A 20,096-nucleotide genomic window follows, 5' to 3' on the forward strand; every position below is an offset into this window, starting at 1 on the left:
TCATTATCCCCACTCTGTGATAGGGAAAATGAGGTGCAGAAAAGTTTTCTACAGTCACAACAAGTAAGTTTCAAGGGCAGGGCTAGAACCCAGGTTTTCTGACTACTAATTATATGCCTTATCAACTAAAGCACACTGTGGCCTATCAAACCCCGCTTTCTACTTGGTATATTCAAACCTGATTGTTCATACAGCATGTTGTGTTTATGTTGACAGTTAGCCAACAGGCAGCGTATGTAACGGAAATAACTAAAATCAGCCATACAGCAACATTTGTTTGTTCTAACAAATGTGCATCTGTGCACTGAAGTCCCAGCAGGTTGAATTAGTGAACGCAATAGACTAGAGGAATAAAGCTATCACAAGAGAAGGATACATAGGGTGTTGGTGATCAGGGACTCCCTTCTGAGTGGGGCCAAGGCATCCATCTGCTGATCTGAACTGATGTCCCAGAAGGTGTGCTGCCTGCCTGGACCTGCATCTGAGACTTTACTGAAAAGTTGGCAAAGCTCATCTGTCCTTCTGACCACTGCCCTATGCTGCTCATCCATGTGGCCACTAATGGTACTGCCAAGTATGACCCTGAGCAGATCAGCATTGAATACAAAGCTCTGGGAGCGAGGGTAAAGGAGCGGCGGGCACAGGTGGTGTTCTCCATTCATCCGCCTGGTTGAGGGTAAGAATCCAGGCAGGGGGACACCCATCCTGGATATGAATGCATGGCTGCGCAGATGGTATTGATGGGAAGGCTTCGGTTTCCTCAACCATGGAGGCTGTTCTGGGAAGCAGGACTGCTAGGAAGAGATGGGGTCCATCTGACCAAGAAGGAGAAGAGCATCTTTGCACACCAACTCGCTAACCTAGTGAAGGGCTTTAACCTAGCTTCAAAAAGGACAGGTGACAAAAGCCCACGGGCGAGCATAAAAAAGGCAATCTTAATAGAGGGCTAGATGTTGGGGGTGGGGGCATGGAAAATTAAAATAGGGGCATAGGAGCATCAAGAGGGAAATGAGTGCAGGAACTTGCTCAACATCTTAGATGTCTATACACAAATGCAAGGAGTATAGGAAATAAACCAGAAGACCTGGACATATTCATACATAAACTGAATTATGACTTAATTGGCATCACAGAGACCTGGTAAATCTCATGACTGGAAAATCAGTACAGAGAGGTACAGCAGGCAAGAAAAAAGGGAGTATGTGTTGTATTGTACATCAAGAACATATACACTTGTTCTGAGGACAAAAGAAGGTGAGAGGCAGAACAGTTAAAAGTCCTTGATAAAAATGAAAGAGTCTACTATAAACCACCAAATCAGGAAGAGGAGGTGGATGAGGCATTTCTAGAACAAATAACAGAAGTATTAAAAACACAAGACCTAGTACTAATGGGAGACTTTAGCTACCCAGACATCTGTTGGAAAAATAATATGGAAAACACTAAATTTATAGTAAGTTCTTGGAATATACTGGGGACAACTTTTTGTTTCAGGAAGTGGAGGAAGTAACCCGGGGGACAGCCACTTTAGACTTCATTCTGACCAACAGGGAGGAATTTGTCACAAATCTTAAGGTGGAAGGCAATTTGGGTGAAAGTGATCATGAAATGGTCGATTTCACTCTGCTAAGGAAAGGAAGCAGTGAGAGCAGCAAAATAAGGATAAATGACTTTAAAAAAAGCAGACTTTAACAAACTCGGAGAATGTACGTAAGGTCCCATTGGAAGAAAATCTAAGAGATAAAGGAGTTCAGTAGAGCTGGCATATTAAAAGCACAACTGCAAACTATCCCAGAGCGAGGAAGAATAGTAAGAAGCCAATATGGCTCCATCAGGAATTCTTTACTTATCTGAAAATCAAAAAGGAGTCCTACAAAAAGTGGAAACATAGATGAATTGTTAAGGAACAGCACAAGCACGTAGGGATAAAATCAGAAAGGCTAAGGCACAAAATGAGTTACACCTAGCAAGAGACATAAAGAGAAATAAGAAGAGGTTCTTTAAATACTTTGAGAGCAAGAGAAAGATGAAGGAAAGAAAGTACAGGTCCTCTATATAGTAGGGAAGGAGAGCTAGTAACTGATTATATCAAAAAGGCTGAGGTGTTTAATGCCTATTTCACTTCAGTCGTCACTAAAAAGATTAATTGTGACAAGATACTTAACACAATACTAATGACAAGGGAAAAGGAAAGCAAGCCAAAATAGGGAAAGAAGAGCATAAAGAATATTTAGATGAATTAATTATATTCAAGTCAGCAGGGTCTGATGAAATTCATCCTAGGATACTTAAGAAATTATTAGCTGAAGTAACCTCAGAACCGTTAGCAATTATATTTGAGAATTGATGGAGCATAGGTGGTCCCAGAGATGCCAGAGGACTGGAGAAGGGCAAACAAAATACCTGTCTTTATAAAGTGATCAATGGAATTATAGACCTGTCAGCCTAACTGTGATACCTGCAAAGATACTAAAATACATTATTGAACAATCGGTTTATAACACTGAGAGGATAATAGCATTAAAAGGAATAGCCAGCATGGATTTGTCAAGAACAAATAATGCTAAACCAACTTAATTTCCTTCTTTGACAGAATTATTGAGCTAGTGGATCGGGAGAAGCAGAAGACATGGTATATCTTCATTTTAGTAAGGGTTTTGACACAGTCCCAAGTGACATTCTCAGGGAAATGTGGTCTAAATGAAATTACTATAAGGTAGTGTGCACAACTGATTGAAAGACCGTACTCAGATAGTAGTTATCAGTAGTTCCATATCCTAATGGGAGGGTATATCTAGGAGGGTACCGCAGGGATCAGTCCTGGGTCTGATACTATTCAATATTTTCATTAATGACTTGGATAATAGAGTGGAGAGTATGCTTATAAAATGTGTGGATGACACTGAGCTGGGAGGGGTTACAAGAATTTTGGAGGACAGGATTAGAATTCAAAACAACCTTGAAAAATTAGAGAATTGGTCTGAAATCGACAAGGTGAAGTTCTGTAAAGACAAGTACAAAGTACTACACTGAGAAGGAAAAATCAATTGCACAACTACAAAATGGGGAATAATTGGCTAGGTGATAGTACTGCTGAAAAGGATGAGGGAGTTATAGTGGATCACAAATTGAATATGTCAACAATGTGATGCACTTGCGAAAAAGGCTAATATTCTGAGGTGTATTCATGGGTTGTCATATTCAAGAAATGGGAGATAATTGTCCCACTCTAGTCAGCAATGATGAGGCCTCAGCTAGAGTACTGTGTCCAATTCTGGGCACCACACTTCAGGAAAGATGTGCATAAATTGGAGAATATCCTGAGGAGAGCAACAAAAATGATCAAAGGTTTAGAAAACCTGATCTATGAAGAAAGGTTAAAAAAGCCAACTGGATTTGTGTTGGTAAAAGTTTATACACCATCCTACACATTTGGACTTTGGACTTAATAAAGGAATTGATTATTAAATTAGTATCTGGTGGTCTCCAATATTAATAATTTCTTATATTATTAATAATACCCACAGTATATGATGACCTAGGTAATCAAAATCTAGTCAGTCATAACTTCCAAAGTTAGATGTTTCTCATGGCAGCAGCTACAGAACAGCTGCTCTCGTTCTCCCTGCCTTGAGGGGAAGATTCTGCCGGCTCTCTGTCCCCACTGGGATCACTTATGCAAGGTCAGTTTACTCAGGCTCTTAATGCAGCCCCAGATTGTGTACCTTATGAAATATTGGGAAAATACACTGTTTGGGGGGATGGGGCTACTCAATATTAAAAAAATGAATAGTGGGGCAGCTCTAGTTCTTGAACGGGATAAAAAATAAGATTTTAATAAATATAAGTAACAAAGAAGTTAGCAAACAACAAATCAGTTCTCGAGTTATACAATAAAAAGACGAGTATATTTATGGATTTTTCCGTAATGTTTCTGAATGCTTATCTTCACCCAGGAGGATGAGGATATCATTTAAAATATGTACCATTATATAAACTGTGTAGTAGACAATATCACTACGTGTGAAAAAAGTTTCACTTGAAAATTCCCAAAGGGGAAAATTTAGAGGGAATTTTCGGCTCAATTAGCATTTCCAGTCCTCCTAGAATTGCCACATCATGTCACAGAAATGCTTGTAGAGCACTGAATGAAAAAAACTGTAACCACCTAAACGTATTATTATATATTAACTTGACATTCATTTTGATATTTCTGTCAGAATAAACCCCTTTGTTACTCATATATTTTCAGTATACTTTCAGAAGCATCACCTTTCACAAAGATTAAGCTTTCAATGATTGACGTTTAAAATAAAACATTAAAAATAATAGTGAAAAGGAATTGTACCAGTTTTAAACTTTTAAATTTTTTAATGACAGAAAATGATTCTTTCCTCATTTGGAATCATGATGTTGAGTCAGCACTACATTCAGTTTTGTCCAATAATTCACATCACACGCTTTGCATCCTCGGGCATTACTTCAACCTCCGATCCTTTCTACCCCTTTTAGATGTAGCCTGATAAATCTATTTACATCTCTTTCCCTCTGTCATCATTATCAATGCTTTCACAATATAGTGTTGCGCCAATCCCCAACCCCTTACTTTCCCTCAGGCCTTTTAACACACATAGTGTTCAGATAACCAATGCAGCCAGAAAATCACAATAGTTTCAACACCTTACTTTAATGGGAAGGAAAAGTTTCTGAGCTGTTAGTTCCTAGTGTCTGGCAAACTAAGCAAAGAATGTAAATTACAGACACTAGAACAGCTGGAATTTCTGCCTTCTAGACAAACAAAGTTTCTGAGAAGTTCCTAATAACCATGTCATGGAAATGTTCATGATCTAGGCCCACATTCTGGTCTGAGTAACAATGGTGTACATTGGGAATAATTCCACTGAAGTCAATGGAGTTACTCCCTATTGCACCAATATAACAGAGATCAGAATCTGGCCCATAGTTTGAAGGCCTTATTCTGCAAATCCTTACTCAAGCAGTCTTTAGCACATAAAATGAATTAACATAAGGAATATTTAAATGAGTAAGAGGTTGCAGAATGGGCCCTATATTTGTTTAACCTAAGGGCAAATACTTTATTTGTTTAACCTAAGGGCAAATACACTACTGCTTAAGTTGATCTAATTTATGTCGCTCAGGGGTGTGAAAAAGCCCCTCTCCCCAGCGACGCAGTTTTGCACTGTCCACACCAGCGCTATGTTGGCTGGTAACGCTTTCCCGCTGCCATAGCTTACGCTTCTTGCTGAGGTGGAGTAATTATGCTGAAGGGAAAGCACTCTCCCGTAAGCACAGTGCGTCTTCACCAGACATGCTAAAGCGGTGCAGCTGCTATGATGCAGCCTCGCCAATATTGTGCTGTAGCACAGACTTGCCCTAAGTGCCTGATCCGGAGTCCTCGCTCGGGTGAAACTCTGATGAAGTTCATCAGAAGTTCAGCCTAAGGACTGCAGGCCATGTCCTAAATTACTGTAAAAGAACATGGGACAGGGTCCACAAAACTGTGAGAAATGCTGGTTTCTGGAAAGAAGAGGGACAGTTCCTTCCTTGGAGGTTTTTCAACCTCTGATCCTAGGTCCAAACCTTCCTTGGAGGTTTTTAAGGCCCGGCTTGACAAAGCCCTGGCTGGAATGATTTAGTTGGGAATTGGTCCTGCTTTGAGCAGGGGGTTGGACTAGATGACCTCTTGAGGTCCCTTCCAACCCTGATATTCTATGATTCTATGATTCAGTTGCCCATACTCTACACTGGGTTAGATTACCATTGTTCTTGTTAATGGAAGTTTCATACACTAAACTATCAACACTGGTTGTGTACTCATTGCCACAACTGTGCTAATGGGTATAGTTGGTCAGACTGTCAGCTGCATTCTCTTAAACTCTGTTTGACTCTTTAATGTAGCTCCTCAGGAAAACATTTGGGTTAATGTGATAGAATAAAATACCCTTGAACTTCTTTTCTGTGTGAATTAATCTTTGCAGGGGGGAACTGATCCCCCTAGAGTTTATTAAACTGAATCCCCTAATGTTTGTTTCTGCAGCTACCTCACATTAAGTGAGAATCATGCTACTGATACTCTTTTTGTAATAAATATCAGTTTAATGTTCATTTTAAAGTTGTTTAATATTTAATAATGCATAAAAAGGAGTGAATCTATATATGAACTTCGGAAATCCCACAAAATTATAAGCAAACCAAATCAAAGAAGTGCTAACAATATTCACTACGGCATCTACACTACAAAGTTTGCGAATGGAGCTATGTCGGCTAAGAGTGTGAAAACAATCACACCTGTAGCTGACACAGCTATGTTGGCAAAACCCCCAGTGTAGACAGAACTATGCCAACAGAAGAGTGCTTCTGTCATCTCGACTTGCCGCCGTGAGGACGGCAAATAGCGTAGCTGAAGTTGTGTATCTTAGTTCGAACCCCCCCCCCAATGTAGCCCACGCTTTAGCTAATGCTGTAATGTAGTGTAGCTATGCCAGCTGAACTCCTGCTGGTTTACATGGTGTCTCCAATAGGGGGCTCTGCTGGCATAGCTACGCCAACGAAGACTCTGTAAGTAGACAACACAGAGTGAAATATCTAGGCTTTCATTTATTTTAAACTCCTTTTTATATTGCATGTCCTCAAGTAATACACAATTACAAACAAAACAAAATAAATCTATGTTACAAGAATATTATTTAGGTTGCAGTACTCAGAGTACTCAGAAGTTAAAATGCTCGATATACCGTTGCCCATTCAACCTTAATTTTGCCCACTTGTGCGTCCATGCACCCAACTGGAAAAAGGTTTAAAAAAAGGACCTACAAGAATTATTTGAAATCTGGAAAATCTGCCTTTTACTCAGAGACTTAAGAAACTCAATATACACTGCTACGTCGATATAACACAACCTGATATAACATGAATTCGGATATAACGTGGTAAAGCAGCGCTCGGGGGAGAGAGGGCTCCGCAATCCGGTGGATCAAAGCAAGTTCAATATAACGCGGTTTCACCTATAACGCGGTAAGATTTTTTGGCTCCTGAGAACAGTGTTATATCGAGGTAGAGGTGTATTTAGCTTATCCAGGAAAAGATTAAGAGATGACTTGATCTACCAGAAGAAGGCATACATAACAAGTTCAAATAGTTGAAAACTGAAACTATGTACATTCAGACCAGAAGTAAGGAGCAAATATTTAATAGGGAGGGTAATTAAACATTAGAAAAATTTACCTATGTGGTGGATTCTCCATCACTTAAGAGTCTTTAAATCAAGACTGGATATCCTAAATGATATGCTATAGCTCAAGCAAAAGTTACGAGAAATTATTTTGTGTGGTTCTGTGGCCAGCCATTATGCAGGAAGTCAGACAAGACGATCATAATGGTTCCTTCTGGCCTTAACGTCTAGCAATTGGTTAATCCTGTGCACTGAATAAGGCAAGGATCCTGTGGAAAAATGCTATGTGATCATATAATTAAAGTCTATATCATAATGCCTACACAGGAGCAGAATTAAGATGTTGTCCAGACAAGTGTAAACTTGGCTTTTCCTAGCTTTTGCGAGCTTGACTTTGCAATCTAAATATTATTTTAACATATTTTATATGTATTTTCCTTTTTTTTTTAATTTCTCACAGCTCTGAGTGATGTAGTTATACTGATGTAACTTTGTAGCATAGACCTGGCCTAACTGCTGCTCCTGACAGAATGTCCCTCCTGCATCTCTGATGCCACCAGGTTGGTGCCCAGGAAGGGCTTCATGCAAGAAGTGTGGGTGCGTAGGAGGCTATGGAGGCGCCAGAGGGAGGCTGTGAGGGGAGCTGCAGCGGGAGGGAGCTGCAGGGGTGACGGGCGGCACGGAAGAAGATGCAAACGTGAGAAGTAGAGGGGCACCCGGGGCTTTCCTAAGGCGGCAGGGACCATAAACGGAAGGAGAGTTCCGCCAACCCCGGGACACACAGTACACCCCATCGCTGCCTGGAGCTGGTAGGGCGTGGTGTTTGACGTCCCTGTTCCCCCTCCCCCGGCATCTCCCAGCCAATCAAAGTCCCGCTCACCAGAGAGTTTTATTGACTGAACGCGGCCGTGAACTTGCCCATGTCCCCACATAAATTGCTTCAATGTAATGCCCCCAAACGCTCCCGCTCCAGAGCCTTTTCTGCCCCCTTAACGTCACTTCCTGTCCCGAGGGTGGGGAAGGCTCTGCTGCGGGAGCCTTTGGGGGCATTACATTGAAGCAAACAGAGGCCGGGGTTTGCAGGGCGGAAGAGGCGGAGCCTGAGTGAGGGGCCCGGGCGTACTGGTGACGTCATCCCGCCCGTACTGCGGTTACTGGCGGCGCGGGGCCTGACGTCATTTGAGCGCGGGTTTGAAAATACAAAGCGGGCCCGAGGCGGCGCAGCCGGGAGCGCGGCCCCGCAGGGAGATGGCCGGGGAGGGGGAGTCCCCCGGGCTGTTCGCAGAGACAGAGGCCGTAGCCGCGGGCTGGATGCTGGAGTTCACCTGCTACGCGCTGTGCCGGCACTTCCGGGAGGGGCGCACGCGGGACTTCGAGCGGAGCCGGGACACGGCGCAGGGTGAGCCGGGCTGAGCCGGGGGCGGTGCTGGGGAAGGCGAGTCGCGGCCACTCCGGGATTGGAGCTTTTGGTGTCGTCACAGCTATAGCGGCCGGTACAGGTGCGCGGCAGCGCGCTAGGCCGAGCCGCGTCTCGTGCTGCCGTGGGGAGGCTTCCCCGCGCGTGGCCGCCCTCACGAGCATCGCCACACAGGGCCGCCGCGCGCTGCCTCTTGTCGCCGACTGAGCTGTCGCCCCTCCCTGCTCTGACCGTGGCCCCAGTGCAGCTCGGGCCGAGCCCCCGTTGTCACTAACCGTCCCGCTCCGTGAGATGCATCGGCTCGCTGCTGAAGCTCAGTCTCGTGGCGCGCTCTGCCGCCGCACTCCCGGCCCGCGCTGGTCTCCGCGGCAGCGCTTTGCTGGAGCTGGCTGCGCCCTGGAGATCCCCCCTCCTGCCGCCGGAGAGCCTCGCGGTTGAACGTTTTTCCTTCCCCCGGTCAGGTCAAAATGTGAAACCCGGGAAAAGATGCCGGGAAAGGGCTGCCAGGAACGTGCGTCTCTGGAGAACCTGCGCGGGGCTTTTCCGCTGCTGCCTGAAAGGCGCTTGTCAAGTTCGCTTCCTTGCCTCAGGCAGGAGTGAGATTGACAAGAGCCTTCCCAGTTGGCAACTCGGAGACGCTGCCTTGATTTTTCCCACCGAACAGTTCACTTTCCCATGGAAAACTCCGATGAGCTCTAGGTAGCGCTTACAGTGAGACACACTTGTGAAGATTAGTTTGGGAGTTCCCCAAACGTTTGTTCCAGGGTACAGACACTTGTAGTTCACGGTAAGGATCAGATTTGTGGACATGTCTACGTGTGACAGTTGTTTGGGGTTACGCTTTTCCAGGTTTAGTAATTTGAAACCACTTGTTTCCAAACCAGTGCATCCACACTACTTTCTTATCCCAGATTAAGCTAATTTCCTTCAGCATCTGCATGTGTATCCTCCCTGGTGGCCACAACATGCCAAAATTCAATGATGGCATTCTTTGCAAAAGTACAGGCTGGCTCCTCATAGTAGCTGCAGACCACATGAGCTCTTGTTGTTGTCCCTGATCCTTTTATAACCCTGCCAGAGTGCCTTCTCCATTTGGCCACTTCTAGATCTGGACATTCCAGTGACTGCTATTCAGATGGTCTTGGGAATACTCTTTTCCCCAGAGGGCAATGAAGTCCAGGAACTCAGCCTGGGGTATGGCTGCTCTGTAACTGGAATGAGATTCTGGGTGTGTGAACTTGACATGGGCTTGAATTGCAAAGGAGCGCACCTGGCTACATACCAGTATTTGACTGTGACATCTGGTCAAGATGACCCCAGAGTTTAGGAGGCATACATGTGGCTAGCAAAGCAGTGTGGGATAGCAGTGTGTAAGCGGGGGAATGGTCCTGCTATTGTGTGGAACTTTCCTGGCTTCTGCACTACCTGGGTGAAGTGGGCTAGCAAAAGGATTTGAGTTCTCACTCCCTCTTCCTTTACCCAGAGGCCTCCCTGCCCTTGAGGACTCCCCTTCCACTCTTCTGTCTGGCAGAGTCCTTGTAAACCCCGACAAGGCTGGGCCCAGGATTCCTGGGGGGCTCAACCCACAACCCTGCTGTGGTCACCCAGGACAGGGGTTAGGGTGTTCCTACTCCAGGGTACTTTCTTTGCACTGGGCACCTCCCTGACCCACTGATTATTTTATACAATTTAAAGCAAATACAAGTTGTTTAATTAACAATTAATTAAAAAAAAATAAGGAAAAATGGGAAAAGTTAAAGGAAAACACATCACCCTGCTCTGTGGCAGGGAACATTACAAACAGTGTCTCTGGAACATCAGAGCAGTTCACAGTCTGTTCCTTGTAGGTCCCAGGCCTCCTGCTCAGGCCCTGGCTGTGCTGCAGAGATGCTGTGGGTTGGGCACTTGCTTTGGTGGTGGCCACACGCTCTCAGGCTCTAGGTGGCAGGACTCTTCTTCCCAGTGTCACCCCCGCCCTGTCAGGGTTACAATCCCCCTCCAAGTCTGGCCTGCAGAGCCTCTTGGCTGAGGCATCTTCCTGTGCTGGGCCCACTGCCCAGGGTCCCCCTCACTCTCCCCAGCTGCTCACCGTACCCAGCTCCTGACTGCTTCAGCCCCAGCTCCAGCTTCACTCTGCCTCAGCACTGCTGCTGCTGCTCTGCCTTCAGCTCCCTGGGGTGCTTCTCTGGCCTCTCTGGCTCTGGTTGCTACAGCTTTGTTTCCAGGACAGGTCTGCTCTGCAGGCTGCTTTTGTGACTTTGCTCCCAGCTCTGACCTGCTTCCTGGCTGCTTGTCTGGCCCCTCTGGCTCTGGTTGCTACAGCTCTGCTCCCAGGGCAGGTCTGCTCTCTCTGGGCTGTGCTCTGGCTTTGGGGCTGCAGCTCTGCTTCCAGCAACTTAGCTCTGGCCCCTGCTTTCTCCTTAGCTCGGCCCCACTCTGTCTGACTCAGGCAATTCCAGCTCACATGGAGGATAGGACCCCTCTGGCCTCCTGACTCTTTGATTAGCCTGCCCGCCCTGTCAATCAGGCTGATTTGGAGCATTGGCCTTTCCCCATTGTTCCTGGGGACTGTCAGTCTCTGGCTCCTGATTTGCCATCGACCCTTCCCCTTTTAGTGCTGGGAGCTAGCCAACCAAAACACCCCCACTGAATGTTAGTAAGGGGGCAACAGTCCCCGTACAAGTGGAAAGACTGCCTGAGGCAGAACAGTGGATATGAAATAATTTTGAATGTCAATTAACTCACTTTGAAAGTGTGTTAATTAATGTGGGTCGAGATGCCGCATGATTCAAAACGAAAAATGCTAGGGTGGGGAGGCAGGACAGTTTATACTGGGGGGAAAAATCAAGTTAACCTGAACCAACGTTTAAGAATAAAAACACATCTTTTGTCCATTGTCTACATTAGTCATGCTGATTTGAATTCTCAACTATTGCCCATCAGCACTATTCTGCAATTGCAGTGTCCTCTGGATATGGATCTGACAGTTTCCAAATATCTCACAGAAGCACTGGATTCTTGAAGATCGCAAAAGGCCACTAATGACCTATGGAACAGTTATGGGATTCCAGTATCACAAAGCATTTTTAACAAGATAACTGACTACAGCAACATCTTCTGAAATTCCGTCTGTTCTGTTAGTTTAAAGTACGTTGATCAATTCATACCTGAACAGTATGTCCGATCATCTAACTGCAATTACATTCAGTTTCATGTAAGTGGAAAGTGCTAATGTACAGGAACAAAGGCTCTTTCTGTCAGAGTTTGAAGGAAGGGGAGAGACAGGAAGGAATGCAAAAACCACGGTAAAGCAGTGATCATAGCTATCAATAATAGGACGTGTGGTTGAGAAAACTCTCTTCCCTTCTCCACTCCCTCGAAAAAATTCCATATATTTGCCCCCCTCCCCAGAGCTAGATAGAATTCAAGCTCTACTTACCTTCAAAGTAAGATCAAAATACACTTACAACTGCACAGTACAGGTTTGATGTCAAAGATCTGGAAAAAATACAACTGCTGAGGAAACTGGAATGTCTTGCACACTTTAATAGGTCCAGTGCAAAGACTTTTCGTTTCCACTATGGCTTCTACAGCTAGAGAAATACAATTCTTATACATTACCCGTTCTACAGTGTTATTTGAACTCTAACTCCAATTTTCTTTAAAATCTTCTGAACTCTGACTCCATCTACAGGATACAGTAGCTAAGGAATGTACTATTTGTATTAGGAAATTATTATCTACAAAGTCCCTACATTACAAATGTAAAACTTAAAGTATTTGTGTTTGAGGGGTGCTAACCAAAACCAAGTTCTAGTTTGTCTAGTCTATTTTGGTTGCACTGAGGAAGGCCAATGAAGTAGTGAGAATAAATTGTGGAACTATGCTGCTATTCAAAACTATATTTCTCTAGCTGAAGTCTAGAGTTACAGTAGTCCCACTGCTCTTGCTCCCTATGTCCACACTGCAGTAGAACTGTAAAGAAGTAGTGTAAAGGAAGCCTGGAAAGCAATACAGTATTTAGAGCTGTGTTGGGTAATAAACCCAAGGCTTTAAAATAAACTAACTTGTAAACACTATTAAATTTGTAGTGCCTGTTCCAACTTTCCCCATGGACCATGACTTACTACAGTAAACAAGTACATTAATTTGATTTTCCTTATGTAAATACATCCTAAGTAAAATAGAATGACCACTGCCGCATACAGTGCGGTCTAGTGATGTTACCACGGGGCTTGGGAGTCAGGAGCTCCCAGATTCGAGCCCCAGTTAGCACAAAGTACATACTTAAGTGCTTTGCTGAATTGCTGTTCTCCAATCCCGGCTCTGCCTTTGATGCTTGTGTGGTTTTGGACAAATTACTTGACCTTCCCGCCCCCTCCCGTTTTACTTTTCTCATTTGGCTACTTACTCTTTGTGTTATGAGGGTTCGTTAATTCAGTTTGTTCCGCACCTTACAAATAAATATGAACTTTATGCACTGTAACTTTACCTTGCTGTTTGATTTATTTATTTTAATGCTAAACTGCATGTCTATATTAAACAATGTAACAATGCCATTCACTTTATGAATCTTTTTAGCCCAAAAAAATATATTATGTCTCCTCTTTCTACTTGACCCATCCTGGTTTGGTCTAATATTTCTAATTCTAATGAATGTTTTTAGACTGATGGTCATAATCCCTTGATGCTTAAATTACTTCTTTCCAAAAACTACTTTTACCCTAATAGGTATAATAGTAATATATATGCCCTTCTTTCCTTGTGAAATGTTGCAAGAGGATGTCCCTTGCTTGTGCTTTAAGACGCTGCTGTTGCTATGGGTAACACTTGCTTTATCAGTCAAACAGCTACAATGAATTTTTTTTTTTCTAGGTAATCATATTTCCTTTGTTCCTGGTCTCTGAGGCAGCACATGGTTTTGGGATATTCCCAAAAATGCCTTTGAAGTCTCCAGTTGTATTTTATTTATCTCACTTAAGATTGTGAGCGAAACACAAGCTTTCATTTACATGTGGTATTGTGCAATTCTGAATTTAGCCAAATATTTTACAGAATATGAACCTCTGGTGTGCTCCATCACTTCTAGTTGCTGTTGTAAATCTCAAGTCATCTGTCTTAAATATGAACTAGATTACATCCTTTTGTAATGGAGAAGAAAGTTATTTACTAATTCACTTTTGAAAATGACTGCTAATACTTTTTAAAAGCATTTTACTTTGGTTAGAAGACTAGTTAAAGTACTTTAAATCTGATAGGTATGGCAAGTTCTGTGCCTCTTTTACCTCTAGCCACAGTGTGGCACTGCTGGAACAAAACTGATTTAAGTTTACTCTTTCCTTTTTCAGCTATTATTAATGGACTGTCCAAAATAGCTACTCATCAGATGAAAACAGTGTACTTGTGTCAGTTTTTGACACGAATTTCAGAAGGAAAAACACTTGGTAAATATTTCTCAGTTAACTCTTTTCTTGTTTTTAATGTAGTTCTGATTTTAAAAGATTATTTGGATGAAGCTGATATGCTTTTCTCCATTAACTTGGTATGGTGCACCAGATGAGTTCTTCCTTTCCTTCCTCCTCCCCCAATCCCCACTTTTCTTAGTAACTGTGAATAATTAAATTGCTTTTCTTAAGTATATATTTTTTACCTGATTACATTCAGACAGTGTTCAACTTTTTCTAGTTTTTAAATTTTAGTGTCTGTTTTTCCAATTCTCAAAAACAATCCTGCTTTATCAGTACTGAACACTCCCATTTGGCCTATCCTCGGCCCCCAGGTTTTTTACAGAAATATTGGTAGTGATAGTAGGCTTGGGTTGCAGGGGATTCATCTGTACACCCTTCTGGATGGCATCTTGATCAGAGCTCCATCACAGTGAAGAGCACAAAGGGCCACATCTTGGATGCTGAATCTCTTCCAGGCATCCAGCTTCATCTGTGCCAGGATAAGTTCTCTGGTGCACCCAGTATTAGGTATTCTGTGGCTCTGCAACAAGAAAATATATCCTCTTGCTATGCTTCCAAAGGCTAGGATTCCTGGTGTCGTGCATAGGCATCGCTCCGTGGGCGCACTCACTCATCAGAAGTCTTCAAGCCTTCATAGTAAAGGTGTGGGACAACTTTCTCAATCAAATATGGGTTCCTTACGATGGTGGTCAGCCCATGACAATGTGTGCAAAGGCATGCCTATCTGCCTTCCAGATCCTTTAGTTCTCACAAGCACTGCAGATTCAACAACTGTGCCAAGAACACAGTGCATATCCCAGAAATCCAGGAATTCTAACCATTCTTGACTTTCTCCAAGAAGGCATAGACGGAGGCCTTCAGCCAAGTACCATTACATATCAGGTGTCCACTTTTAGTAGCGTGCTATTTGCAGTATCCTCAGACTTCCTGGCAGATAATCCACAAGGAGCTAAATTCCTTCAAGCAGTCAGACTATCAGGGCACTTTTCCAAAAATGGGACTTCTGCTAACTTTGGGGGTCCTGACAAGCCATCCCTTCAAGCCTCTGACTTCACTGGCGACCTTTTATTTACTCATTAAGACTTGTTTCTCAGTAGCTGTCATATCCACCAGGCAAGTATCAGAGCTGGCCACCTTGTCTATACAAGAGCCTTAATGCATGTTCCAAAAGGACACGGTGGTGGTCAGAACACCATAAACCTTCTTTCATTCTGTCCAAAACTACAACATCCATCTAAAAAGACATGGCACACTTGGATGTCAGAAAAACTCTGAAAATTTATCTCAAGCATACAGAATCCACGAGAAGTTTGTGTCCTTCCACTCAAGATACCAGGGACCCAGAGCTTCCAAGTCCTCCATTGCTAGGTTGATTAGACCAGAGTCTCTCAACCTTTCCAGATTACTGTACCCCTTTCAGAAGTCGGACTTGTCTTGCATACTCCCAAGTTTCACCTCCCTTAAAAACTACTTGCTTACAAAATCAGACATAAAAATATGAAAGTGTCAGTGCATGCTATTACTGGAAAATTGCTTACTTTCTCATTTTACTATATAATTACAAAATTAATTAGAATATAAATTATTGTACTTCAGCATATAGTGTATAGAGCAGTATAAACAAGTCAGTCTGTATTAGGGTTACCATATTTTAAAAAAAGGACACTCCACGGGACCCTGGCCCCCCCCCCGCCCCCCCCCCCCCCCCCCCCCTCCCCCCCCCCTCCACAAAGTCCCCGCCCTAACTCCGCCCCCTCCCCTGAGCACCCCGCATTCCCTTCCTCCCTGCCAGCCACGCGAAAAGGGCTGCCTGAGCGCTTCCGGCTTCACGGTTTGCCGGGCAGCCTCCAGACCCTGCATTCCTGGCCAGCGCTTCCCCAGCACAGCTGGAGCCCGGGAGGGGAAGCACCCAGCTGGGGGCGCAGGGTCTGGAGGCTGCCCGGCAAACCGTGAAGCCAATAGCGCTCGGGCTTCAGGCAGCCCCCATGCCTACGGACCCTGTGCCCCCGGCTGGGCACTTCCCCTCCCGGGCTCCGGCTGCTGTGCTCCTCCCCTGACTTTTCAGCTCTGTTTAAGAGCAGAGCTGCCAGAGCGCTACCGGTAGCTCCCATGTCTCTGGACCCTGCTCCCCCAAAGCCTGGGAGGGCAAGTGCCCGACTGGCGGCCCAGGGTCCAGAGACATGGGGGCTGCCCGAAGCCGGTAGTGCTCGGGCAGCTCGGCTCTTAAACAGAGCAGAAGAGTCGGGGAGGAGCACAGCAGCCGCGGGAGGGGAAGTGCCCGGCCAGCGGTATTTTTCCCAGACATGTTCGGCTTTTTGGCAATTCCCCCCCGGACGGGGGTTTGATTACCAAAAAGCCGGACATGTCTGGGGAAAAACCGGATGTATGGTAACCCTAGTCTGTATGAAATTTTAGCTTTGTTCTGACTTCACTAGTGCTTTTTATGTAGCCTGTTGTAAAACTAGGCAAATACCTAGATGAGTTAATGTACTCCTTGGAAGATCTCTGCATACCCCAGCAGTACACATACCCCTGGTTGAGAATCACTGGATTAGACTATTGTGGAAGCTTACAAATCATCTAAGGGGATCTTTGAAAGGATCAAGTTGCACTCCATGAGATCTTTAGCAATCTCATGTGTGGGACGAGCTAGTGGATCCACTTCTGAAAATTTCAGAACAGCCACTTAGTCTATAGTTGACACCTTCGTTAAGCACTACAAAATGCCTCCTTTGGGAGGAAGGTGCTGTAGGCAGTGGCCCAGAAATAGATTTCTTCAGACTCCTATAAATGTCAAAATGGGAGCTTTTGAAAGGCCACTACGGTAGTTGCAACTAAGTTGTAAGTTTAGTAGTAACTGAAATAACAATATGAAGAGAGAGAGATGGAAATGTGTGTTTATATAAATATTTCTCTACTCTCTGAAGTTGAGGGCACTTCAGTTTTTTTTGAGTCTTCAGCTATATTGTAAGTGATATTAAGTGTGGCTGACTTTAAAACCTCTATTTCAATAGTTTCAGGAGGAATGATAATCTGTCTATAGTTAAGAAAGCTACTAAAAAATACGGAGAAAACCCCTTCCAAAACTAAGGAAGATACTACTCTGTATGTGGTATATGCAGAAGAGGGAGAGTCAGAATTTAATCAGTTGAAATTGAGAGGAAAAACTGAGCCAGATTCCAGGTATATGTAAACTAATACACCTCTACCCTGATATAATGCTGTCCTCGGGAGCCAAAAAATCTTACTGCGTTATATCAAAAATGCTTTGATCCGCCGGAGTGCACAGCCCAGCCCCCCTGGAGCACTGCTTTACCGCGTTATATCTGAATTCGTGTTATATCGGGGTAGAGGTGTATATCCAAAATAAAGAAAATTCATACAAGCGATCATATTTAAACTTAATACCTATGAGCAAGAATACTGAGCTAATCACAGCATTGAGAAGTATAACTTGCTTTAAAAACAAAGGCACAGTAGTGCGGTCACCAGTATGTGGGAGGGAGTTCAGTTCCTGTTGTGTTTTGCTAACATTGAAAAGACTCTAATTCAGCTTTGCAGAGCACATTTGAAGAATGTGAGAGAGCAAATCCTACACACACTGAAAATATTTTAAAGAGGTGAATTTTTTAAAACACTAATACTCATTATGCACAGTGTATATAAAAAAATTACATAAAATTAAATATATTTCATGTGATAATTTCAGCTGTTAAGAAAATGGTGTCATGCTATTACTTTTTCCACTTCAGAGGTAGCTCTTTCTTCTAAACTTTATTTCATTTTCTCCCTAAGGTCGTCGCTTTGAAAGCGATCAGAGAATTTCACCTTTGGAATCAGCTCTGTCAATTTGGAAATTGCTTGAAGAGCAAAGCAAACCAGATAACCTGCATGAAGACATTCATCGCTTAATTTTGATTCAGGTAATGTGTTGATCTGCATAAATGTTTTGAACAATCTAGTAATTCACATACTCAAAAGAAAACTGCCTGAGTTCAACTTACACTTTATACTCATGGGGGAGTTCTGAATATATTAGTTGTCAAAATAACACAATGTAGTCACGTACCCATTTTCTGTGCCCCAGCGGGAATGCTGAGGGGAAATCACAAATTCGGTCTGGGGAAAAAGTAAAGTTCTGCAGGGAACATTAATTCAGTGCAAATTGTGCATTGGGTAGTGGCACAGAATTCCAGCTGGAGTAATTTAATATCTGGTCTTTTTAGTAAAACAGTAGCTGAATTGAATTGAGTTTGCATTCCAAATTCCTATTTTCAGGCCCTTATAGCGTCTGACTAAATTACTGTTTTGGGGTTGAAATTTTTTTATGCTTGACTTAACCTAAAGCCCTTTCTTGAAGTTCTTGATGAAACTCCATTTTGCTATTCTATTTCTCAAACATAAGGTCAGGTGAGGTTGAGGTGGAAAAACTTTTATTGTGCTGAAGTGATTATTTATAAGATACCAATATTTGCATTTGGATTTTTGAACAAGTGTCATTTACACACTTGAAGAAACTTTTATTTTGGTAATAAATTACTAAATTGTTTGTTGCATACGTGCAATAAATGATTATCTGCTAATTGTAATGATCTGGAACTTTCTATACATTGCAATATGTTCAGGGCTTCTCTCTCTGAAACTAACCTTACCCATCAAAATAAAGAGATGTAATGTGCTCATCTGAATGTGATTTTAAAAAATAAAATGAGGATGACACTAGTTCAAAAGCAGGAAAATATTACATATATGCAAGTGGGATGTGGTGTAACTGCTGTTGAGACCATAAATGAGAATTTCAGGGGAAGGTGCGAGGTACGCCACACTAGACAGTTGTGGGATAATCTGCACTTGCAAAATCTTAGGCCTGGGGTCATTTCAAAACCTTTTTTTTTTTTAGTATTAACTATTTCTGGGTAGTTCTTGCCATCCATATGAATGTCCAATCATTCTTTGAATCTTGTACTTCTTGTTTCTGTTTCTTACAGCAAAGTACTCACCCACACTGTACCATAGCTAGATGCAGAAAAATAACAAAATGAACTCACTTGCTCTAAAATTAATAGTAAAAACAAATTTCTCCCACTATAATATCTTATGGGGAATCAGTTAAAATCTGAATTTGAGTTTTAAGTAGACCTATCTTACTATAGATTTGGTGCCTTGAAAAGCTGCAGAAATTTAAGTTTTATACTTCCAGATTTTCTAAATGGTATTGCATTTTAGTATATCCTGTAGATATAATTTATTTACTCTCGTTATAGGCTGTAGCCATCCACATAGAGAGAGGATACTTTAAGGAAGCTACAGAAGTCCTTGAAAGACTATTTTCAGAATCGGAATCCAATAAGGTAATAATGGTAACTTCTGGGTGTCTTGGTTTTGGGGGTTCTAAAGTTTTCTGTTTTTGTTTTATATTTTCACCTTTGTGTAGAATTTAAGGGGGATAAAATCAGGCTGTTTAGCTTGGGGTTTGTTGTTTGCCATATTCACCCTGTCAGCTGGCTCAGTGAGAGAGGCGGCTGAAAGTAATCTTCCAGGAGTAGACAATACAGCTTTGTCTAGATTAGGATTTCACCAGCATAACTGGAATTCAGTGAACAATTTTAGTGATTCACAAGCAGAAATAGAATCCACCTCATTCCTCATAATAGTTGTCAGTACAATTCAAACAGGAGTAAAGAGCAATTAAAAACTTTAGTCTCTAAAGCAGATGATACTAGTCATACTCATGGGGAACAGATTTGATCAATAAAGACTTCATTTTTATTTAGTTTCTTATGAGTCTAAGAAGAATGAATATTCACTAAAAGTTCTATCATCATGTGATAATTGTGCTGAGAAACAAGGTAAATCCATGCGTTCCTCTGCATGGATTGTGATGGGTTCCATAGCAACTTTGCATTTCCAAGAAACTTGAATGCTTTCTAGAAGCCTGGAACCTGAATTTTATTCTGGTCATACTCATGAGTTTTCCACCTGGACCATTGCAGAGTGCTCTATTCACTTCCTCTCTTAC

At 42.9% G+C, this 20,096-nt stretch overlaps 1 protein-coding gene across 3 annotated transcripts in view; it reads left to right on the top strand.

Annotated features, from left to right (window-relative positions):
* The first annotated feature begins 8,327 nt into the window (after nt 1-8,327).
* TERF1 (telomeric repeat binding factor 1) overlaps nt 8,328-20,096 on the top strand; it is a 28,594-nt gene continuing 16,825 nt past the window's right edge. Inside the window, exons 1-4 of one of the 3 annotated variants that reach the window (XM_034763109.1) lie at nt 8,328-8,591; nt 13,958-14,053; nt 17,873-18,000; nt 19,342-19,428. In XM_034763109.1, the coding sequence (XP_034619000.1) occupies nt 8,441-8,591; nt 13,958-14,053; nt 17,873-18,000; nt 19,342-19,428 (462 nt within the window). In that variant the 5' untranslated portion in view covers nt 8,328-8,440. The remainder of the gene's footprint in view (nt 8,592-13,957; nt 14,054-17,872; nt 18,001-19,341; nt 19,429-20,096) is intronic. The other 2 variants (XM_034763108.1, XM_034763110.1) reach the window with 2 other exon arrangements.

This window comes from Trachemys scripta, chromosome 2 (assembly GCF_013100865.1).
Source record: "Trachemys scripta elegans isolate TJP31775 chromosome 2, CAS_Tse_1.0, whole genome shotgun sequence".
Classification (NCBI taxonomy): domain Eukaryota; kingdom Metazoa; phylum Chordata; order Testudines; family Emydidae; genus Trachemys; species Trachemys scripta.